The following is a 9,591-nucleotide window of genomic DNA, read 5'->3' on the forward strand; positions in this document are numbered from 1 at the left end:
AAATGCACCAACTAGATTCATTTTCCCATCAAACAAGATTCTGTTGAAGAAAATCGAAGCAGTTTTACCGCCCCAAACCGTGATGACAGACACAAAAATAAAAAAAAAAAATAAAAAAACATCATTGTAAAATCAATGTATTGATTTTACAATGATGTTTTTGATGCTTTTGAAAACTATTGGAAATTTCAAATTTTGACCTCCCGAATGCACCAACTAGATTCACTTTCCCATCAAACAAGATACTGTTGAAGAAAATCGAAGCAGTTTTACCGCCCCAAACCGTGATGACAGACACAAAAATAAAAAAAAAATAAAAAAACATCATTGTAAAATCAATACATTCATCGTTCCACTCAGAATCTAAAATCTAAAATCCATTTACTATATAACCTAATAAAGAAAACAAGGAATTTTTTCAAAATTAAAATTGAACTTCTGAAAGTAGGTATATTTTTTTTTCGGTCTAAATGCACGAAAAAACCACTTGCTTTCAATATCCTTAAACTTTTACCATTGATTTTATCGTTATAATAATATAGACTTGACGGTGTAGACGTTGTAGTGAACAGTGGGTATAGTGTTGTACACTTGTATACTGTATTTGGCTCACGTATTTATATATATTGTAAAATACAATATATGTGTAGCATTGTAGCAAGACTAGATGACTAATGAGTACCTAAGCATATAGTTTTTTTTATAAGTAAAATGTATGTGCGATTCATACGTTCGAGTGTAAGTAGCGATACATTTTTTTTGGTTATTTACTTGTAGAAAATGGTTAATGGAGTATACTGAATTGGAGGTGTCATATTTATGTTTGCTCCTCCATACATTGTCCCTTAATATGGCCCCAATAGCTGAGAACTTTATTTTTACTTCTATTCGGTCTTAAAACAAAAAAATTTATTTATTTTAAGTGGTACTATTTATCAAACAATAAAAGTCAAAAATCAATTTTTAGGTAAGTACGTTTTTAGTCAAATAAAAGGTAAATGGGCAGCAATCTGCTGTACATCCCAAATATGTCAAAATATTTTATCTGCTTGATACTTTTGAAGTTTATTAATAAACAAATTTTCAAATGCAATGTCATCGGAAAAAATTGAACTAAGCTACTTTACTTTAACTAATATTGATATAATATTATATAATACTACATAGCTGATCCCGTGCACTTCGTTACCCGTTAAATGTACAAACTGTATATGACTCAAACTTTGTTCAATGCATTATTTAATATTCGGTGTGTGATGTTCTAGATTTATCTTAACTTTTGTGTTGCCCAGGATAAGAATTCTGTTTCACAGCAGTACATTATCAAGTGTATGATTTAACTCTAAAATATCAAAGTTATAGGTATCAAGTTTGTCGTTTTTACTTAATTCCACCTACGATGGATTAATATAATTAATTAATACAAAAACCTAACCTAACCGTACTAAAAAACCAAAATTAACCCTTTTTAAACTTGAAAAAAAATTTTTTGTAAGTTAGACCTCTTATAAATGAAATCAAAAAAACATTTGTCGTAAAACTTAACTTTTAATGCCATAGACTCGCGTGCCACGGAAACAAATAATAAAAAATAACCACAATAGTGTAATATTTTACTATGTTTCAACGATACACTACTGTGTGATTAATATTGTGCACTTAAGAGACCATAATTCCTGAATTACCTATTTCACAGCATACAAACTTAGATTATAGCCGATTCAAGGACATATAATATATTGATAAAAATAATAATACTAATCAACAAACACGCCCGATTAACCAATAGCAACCATTTATAAACAAATATTTCTATGGTAAATAATAATATTTTTATTTTATTTTGTTCTGGACAACCCTTATCACTTAGGGGCATGAAAAAGAGATGTTGGCCGATTCTCATACTACTGAATATGCATGAAAAATTTCATAAAAATCGGTCAAGCCGTTTCGGAGGAGTATCGAGACTAACATAGTGACACGAGAATTTAAATATTAGATATAATATTTTAGATTCTAAGCGTAGCGATTATTGTATTGTTTTTACAATAATGTTTTTTTCCGTCATCTGTACATTTTTGAAATATCTCTGAGCTATTTATAGTCATGAGAAATTTTCGAATTTTCGAATTCTGTTTTTTTTTTTTTTTTTTATTGTCATTAGAATTTTTTCATTCTGTAAAAAACCTTGAACATTTTATGCAGGGAATCTCTTAAGTTCTTTTGATAGCAGTTTAAAAATATGAATGATGAGTACTATTATTTTTATATATGGCGGTACCTGGTAGGTTCTCGATGTCAATTTTGACGTATTTTGTAAATTACCGAGAGTTGATTGTTTATCTGCATGTATATGATGATGTTTTTAAATTAGTTGGTCTGCATGGGCATTTTGTAGTGTATTTGTTAGTTGGCCACTTTGATGGCCGTGTCTCCAGCCAAGTGGAGCTTATCAGTCATTTCGGTAGATGTGAAAGTTTGGGAGTTTGAATGTTGTTGTTGATTTTGAATAGGTCTTTCTGAGTAGGATGATTTGGATTTTGTGTTGCCGTACGAGTTCTAATTTTGTATTGACCAGACCTTGACAATTCCAGTTGGGGAGTTTTAGTTGTTCGTGTCAATCTTAGTTGATTGGTGAAACTATGGCCGATATTGCTGACAGGATGGTGCCTTTTAAATTTAATGTGGTAGATATCTGGTATATGGCGTGATTTAGGATTTTATTAGTTTTGTGTTCTTCTTGTTTAGCGGTTGTACTGGTGTTTGACGAGAATTTGACTAAGAGGAAGCTTACCTAGGTAAAACAGATGGAGTGAGTGGTGGATATAGGTACTTGAGGAGTGGTGGATACAGGTTGCTTTATGAGAGGTGATCGGCGTAAGGTATTGAGGATTCGATTTCTTCAAAGCACTGATCATAATTGATTGTGTGTTCTCCGTTGCAGTCGTGACTGGTTAGGTGTTTTGGTATAAGTCCTGATTGCATGATCATTGCCGCTTTGACACATTTTGGCTGGTGTATGCAATGTGCCGATGAGTGTCCGAAGCCTTGACATGTGAAGTACTGGGATCGTTTACCATCGGGATGTTTTGTAAGCCTCTACGTGGATAGTTACATAGAATAGACTGGGAAGGTCGAACATACACTCGCTTATCTGGGTGTTCGGGAGACATACCATGTATCTACATTGGTAGTTGTAGTTATTGTTAGTAGTTAATATTGTCACATTATCTGACGACTATATAAACACTCTGAATAAGTTTATTTATATGTAAAAAATAAAAAGCAAACGATTGACAGTGGCAAAATAAATCTACCTAAATATTGTAAACATTGTTTTTAATGCTTTAAAAATTTCGTGTCAGACCAAAAACGTGGTATTGCAGGTTTTGAAAAGCAATGGCAACATCACGTTTTAAAGTTGTTCCTATTTCTGTTGATGCAAAACGCATTATTGCCGGCAATATCACGTTTTGCAATGATATCAAGTATGCTCCAATACTAATAACATGGGCAATAATACGTTTTGACTTGAACATGATAATACCACGTTTTGCTTTGACATTAAATGAGGCAATATCACGTTATGTACTGAACCACTGTTTTTCAATCGATTTTACTCATTAAAATAATAAAAATTGTTTAATTAACCGAAAATTCGATATTACCGCATTTTTTCCATTCAAAATCGATGTCTAACTAAAATTTGCGAATTTTTGGCAATGCCACCTTTTAAATTTCCACCCTTCAATTATCAACCTAACGATGACTATATAATATATACTATGTATACTATATATACTATATACTATTTAATATATAATAAAATTACATACATTAGCGAAAACCCAACTAGTATTCTATTTATTAACTAGTAAACTCGTGTAATTTATGTATTAATGAGCATATCTAGGAGTTTTATAGAATAACTAGTTATTTAATAAAATAAAGTAATACCTACCACTAACATGTATATATATATTATATAATATATCTAACAGGCACCTATACCTATACAATATTTGCAAGCAACAAATGAAAAATGTTCTACTATATACTTACAATATTACACTGTGCCAAAATTGATTTTTGAGCTAAAAATACTTTTTCTGGTGGAATTTCGATATCCAGGTCACCTCTGGCTACCATAATACCGTCAGATATTTTGATTATAGATGGCAAGTTTTGTATACCCTGCTGGTTCTCAATTTTTGAAATGATCAATATGTGCTTATTGCGTTCAACTGAAATTAAGTATGGCATACCGTTAACTGGTATCTATATCCCAACTTATCTACACACGTAAGCAAAATGTTTCGTATTTCAATTACCGCACAGCTATCTCTGATGAACGATGCAAATATCATATCTAGATCATTGTCTGCCGCAAATTGTATATCAGCTTTATCTTTTGCTGATATAGCTAGTAAATATACAGCCACACCTGATAGGTTTATTCCTTTACGGCTACCCAACATGGCTTCGTTCTCAACCGACAACCATACAATCAATAAAGTTTTCACCTACAGCGTAAAAATTGATTTCAGTTTAATCGATCCTAAAATAAACTGTATTCTATGCTTATTGCTTACCAATTCTCGTAGCTGTCATAAGAATCAAACCGTCGTCCACGAATATTCTATCGTTTTCTTTCAGGATTTTAGTTATATTTTTGTAATTAACATGCACTAGTTTATTGGAACTTTTATTTTCATATTGTTTATCCGTCGATAAGTGTATCGCCTTTGTTCAACTTGCTCTTTTGATGCATCTTTCCCGTTCAACACACCTGTCCGAATCTCCGGACCTTTGGTGTCTAAAGTAATAGCCAATGGAAAGTTCATATATATTTTTTCGCTATAGCTTTTTACTGCTTTTCTTATGTTTTCCAAACTTTTTTAATGATAATCATAAGTTCCGTGTGAGAAATTTAACCGCGCTATGTTCATTCCAGCATGCATTGGCCCCTTTAATATTTTTACACTTACTGAAGCAGGTCCTATTGTCATTTTTTCATAAAGCAAAAATTGCTTTAAACTTTAAAGTTTAATTTATAACAAACCAATTGTACAAATGATACTCGAACGACGTAATGGGTGAGATTTACAATTGGTGTTCAATGAACAGTTGTATTGTAGCGCTGTATTCGAATTATTATCATACAGATATTTTTTATCTGACTGTAGCTCTTTCTTAATGTTACAAATATATATTTTATTTTATTTTATTAGTTATAATAATTTTGATGTGTTAACTTTAATTGAATCATTAATGAATGGTTGTTTGCAAGTAAATTGAGTCACACTTCTATGAAATGTTTTTTTTAATAGATAATTTTTAACACAGGTAACTTTGAAACACAATTGGTTTAATAATTTTCGTAATTTTATTTAAAAACATATTTATATTAAATAATTTATAAATTATACAGAGTAAATAAATAGTTTTAATGTTAACGTTACTACACATCGTGTATAACTATGGTGACCAGATCTTGGTATAATCTTGGTATAATCTGCCTAAAATTTATCAGAGATTGCCGAATAAATGTTCGTTTGAATATTAATATATTTACTTATGTTTTTTTCAATATACAATATTGATGTGTTGTTGAACCGCTCCTGCAACATGGAAGTTCGAAGCCAAGTTTTGATTAGACGTATTGCTGAAAAACTCCTTTCACAAGTTGAGGAACTTATTGGTATTGTAATAGCAACTTGAAATAATTTGTATAAATTAGGGAAAACACTTTTTGGTAAAACCTTTTTTACATCATTTAAAGATATATATTCTTCGTCAGTAGACTGCAATATGCAATTCTTTGCCACTGTCATTTCCGACTTCAGTAAATCTTTAGATACACACATCAAATCCTAAAAAATATATAAAATACAGGATTGCTTTAAGCTGAGAAAAATATTCTGTTGTTCTTAAATTTTTAAAAGTCATCATCACACCTTGAATAATATTTTTAGATTGCCCTAAGGTTGCAGTTTTTTCTTGAAATTTGTTGACAAAAATATTAATATTAATTAATACTTTATGTAAGATAAATAAATAAACTATAAATTGTCCACTTTTTAAATTTGCTAATATTCCTAAAACAAAAAAAAAACGGACTATAATTACTTTTTATTCATTAATAAATTATTACTTATTAGTTATTATAATAATATATTAATATACCAATTGCTTCATTTACTCCTCTATCATCTTCATTTTCGATTTCTTCTTATTCTAAAGCTTGAATAATTGCTTTATAACTTGCTTTAACACATTCTATATTTCTATAGCGGCAGTTCCATCTAGTGTCACTGAGTCTAATCATTGACCTATGTTTTATCCTCAGATTGTTTTGAATCTCAATTAAATGTTGATTTTTTGACGGATGTGAGAAATGTATGTATAGGGATTCTAAAGTGTTAAACACATTCCTCGTTTCCTAATATTAATATAATAAGTAAAAACTAAAATCATTGATATAAAAATAGGTAGGTATAAAAAATATTCATTACCTTTACATATTTACACATATCAATGACAATGTGGTTCATTTTATGTGCCATACAATGTGTATAAATAGCGTAAGGATATTGACTTTTTACTTAACTTTGTAGTCCGTTAAATTTCCCAGACATTACGTTCGCACCGCCATATGACTGAGCAACTATTTGTGGTTTAGAACTAAGTTGGCCTCCTTATCTCTAGTCCTCTGTCATAGATTATCATAGATAATAAAGATATGGATAGGATATACCGGTCTTATCAGCGGTAATTAAGAGGAACAGTAGAAAATAAATTCTTACAAAACAATATTTTTTTTTTAAGTTTTGATTATTTTCTACAATTGTATCAATATTGTTTGTTGTAATTGAAGTAGATACTAGAACCTTTCGAGGGGGCTTGATTACGTTCTGGGGGGGAGGGTTTAAGCCCATAAAGCCCCCCCCCCCAATATCCGCCTATGGTTGAGCGTTATTTTAGTCAGTATAAATCCGTGCGAATACCAAACCGTACAGTATTTAACTTTGAAAATTTGAGAATGTATACTGTATAGTGTATATAGTACCCCATTTCAATAAAGAACCGAATTAATAATATCAAATTTTATATAAATTATAAATTGTACTTTTACATTTTTTTTATAAACTTCCATATTTTTATTTATTTTATCTATATAATGTATAAAGGAGTTTGTCCTCCTGAGTAGAGCCCAAACCACAGGGCGGATCTGGTTGAAATTTTCAAGATAGAATAATTTTATAATTTTACCGTGCTTAAGAAAGGATTTTTGGAAATTCAACCCCTAAAGCGGAAATTAAATGCTTGTAAGTACACAACAGTGGCTCCAGCTATCAAGCAATATCTAATCTTAATTATTATTACTGTTCTTTATTTCTTTATTTATATTATTAAATTATTATTATTATTATTATTATTATTGATTAAAGGTTGTCATTGGCAATATAATATGGGCATAGGATATTATTTTTAATTCAGTTATTTTCAATTTAATTTATCAAAAAATGTCATTTATTGAAGAAATTACTGTGAATGGAACGTTGGCATCTCAAATAGTTGTACTAATTATCGGTGATTGTACATGTTTTTTCGTTCAACTTAGTCAGTACACCCTCAAGCTTAGTTATTTTGGCACAGACAGGAATTTAGTAAATCTAGATCATTGTCTGCTGCCAATTATATATCAACTTTATCAGTGGCGTGGCGTACTTCATTAACTTATGAGGCACAATAATTTATATATGTAATAAATTATGAATACTTATGTAAGTAATTACATATTTACATAAATGGTAACTGAGAAAGATTGGCTTAGTCTTAGTACACACTTAATAAATTATTTATTATAATACGTGAAATGTCTCTAGTCCCCTGGACACCCACCAGCCTTTCAACTGAGTCACATGCTTCAAATAAAGTCCTTAGTCACGCCACTGAGCTTTATCTTTTTCTGATATAGCTGGTAAATCTACAACCTCACCTGGTAGGCTTATTCCTTTACGGCTACCCAACATGTCTTTGTTCTCAACCATACAATCAACAATGTAGTTCACCGTATGTTTGCGTACGACGCGTTTGTGAAATACAATGATAATGGTAGTTAAGGTGCAGCGCGCATTCAGACTTCACTTCAGCGTCGGACATCGCGGTGCTGCTCTCAATGGGAAAACAATTATGAGGTGGGTAGATAGTTTTCGAATGGGGACAGTTAGTAAAAAAAAAACCAAATGGTCCCAAACGTACTGTAACAACTCCCTAGAATACGGAGTCTTACCGTCTGAATGTGCGCTACACCTTAACTACCGATTCATTGTTTTTCACAAACGCGTCGTATGCAAACACACGGTGAACTATACTCCATTGCTCCATAGTGACAGCGAAACAGCATTATTTGACGGATCGAATGAGCTAACCTTCCCACTCATATTCAACGTTGAGAAAAACTCGTCTATTTTTATCCCTATTCCCGTGGCCCACTCTGTATATGATGATAAATAGACATCCATCAACATTTATTTGTTGTTATTAGGAAATAAGACTAAAAAAAGTTAATTAATTTGACAATAAATGAAACTAGTTAATTTCTTAAGTTTATTATAAAATTAACTCAACAATTAGGTTCCAAAATTTAAGAAAATTAATTTTTAACTTTACATAAAATTCTCATTAGGTATATGTCAACTATATGGTTAATGGCCATCTGTTTTCCATATTATAAACGGACATAATATAATAGGTACCACCGAAGTCCGGTGTCTCGGTAAAAATGTATATACAAACATGAAACAAAATAAAGTTTACGTAACTTATGTTTACAGTCTTATGTCCATATTATGTATAATCAAACAAACAACAAAATATATAAATAAAAAACTAGTGACAGATGCATTTTTCAAAACCAGTAGGTACCTACATATGCGTTCAAAACAAGTAAGATCAACGCCTGAGCAATATCATTAGATATTGTAAAAATTATTGGTTTTCGTATTTTTTGTTTACAACAGGCCGTAGATGAAGACGTAAGCAGTTATTCAGGGAAAAACCCGAAACAATTTTCGTAAACACAATCGCTTCAGTGTTATTCAACTCTTAACGGTGTAATAAACTTATAGACTATACTGCTATACTGCTATATACATAAGCATCGCGCTAATATCGATGTTGATCCTTAATTCGTCACAAAGCAACTAGCATTTTTCAATTTTTGTAATTATTTAGGTACTAATACTAAATTTAAATTACCAGTGTTAATAATTTGGATTTACGTTGTATTTTAGATGATTGGATGACGTTTATAAAATAATCAAACAAATCGTTTACTTAGAAATTGTCAAACTGAATGCAATATAAACTATCATCTTAGATCTATGTCATGATCATCGAATAAACTATGTCATATTTAAATACTAAATACCTATAGTTAGAAGTTATTTAAAATCAAACTATGAGTAAATAATTCTATCCAAATAATAGATTGTATAATGTGTCGTTTTCATTAGCTACTCTATCGTTTTGATACATAGTTAAATATAAAAATAATTTTTAATAATTTTTATAAAAATCATGTAT

At 30.5% G+C, this 9,591-nt stretch overlaps 1 protein-coding gene across 1 annotated transcript; it reads right to left on the reverse strand.

Moving 5' to 3' along the window:
* Positions 1–2,859: 2,859 nt before the first annotated feature.
* LOC115033135 (pyruvate kinase-like) lies at positions 2,860–5,009 on the reverse strand. Its single transcript, XM_029485192.1, has 4 exons — positions 4,989–5,009; positions 4,337–4,523; positions 4,105–4,244; positions 2,860–3,099 (listed from the first exon to the last, which is right to left on the reverse strand). Exons 1-4 carry the CDS (start codon positions 5,007–5,009, stop codon positions 2,860–2,862), a joined length of 588 nt encoding a protein of 195 aa, XP_029341052.1.
* Positions 5,010–9,591: the final 4,582 nt, after the last annotated feature.

The sequence above is a fragment of the Acyrthosiphon pisum genome, chromosome X (genome assembly GCF_005508785.2).
Source record: "Acyrthosiphon pisum isolate AL4f chromosome X, pea_aphid_22Mar2018_4r6ur, whole genome shotgun sequence".
In the NCBI taxonomy this organism is placed as follows: Eukaryota; Metazoa; Arthropoda; class Insecta; order Hemiptera; family Aphididae; genus Acyrthosiphon; species Acyrthosiphon pisum.

Coding starts and splice junctions, on each gene's coding strand:
- LOC115033135 (XM_029485192.1), bottom strand. CDS start 5,009: ATGACAATAGGACCTGCTTCA. Junction 4,524..4,988: donor TGACAATAGGACCTGCTTCA/GTAAGTGTAAAA, acceptor TTTACGCTGTAG/GTGAAAACTTTATTGATTGT. Junction 4,245..4,336: donor ATCGTTCATCAGAGATAGCT/GTGCGGTAATTG, acceptor ACTTAATTTCAG/TTGAACGCAATAAGCACATA.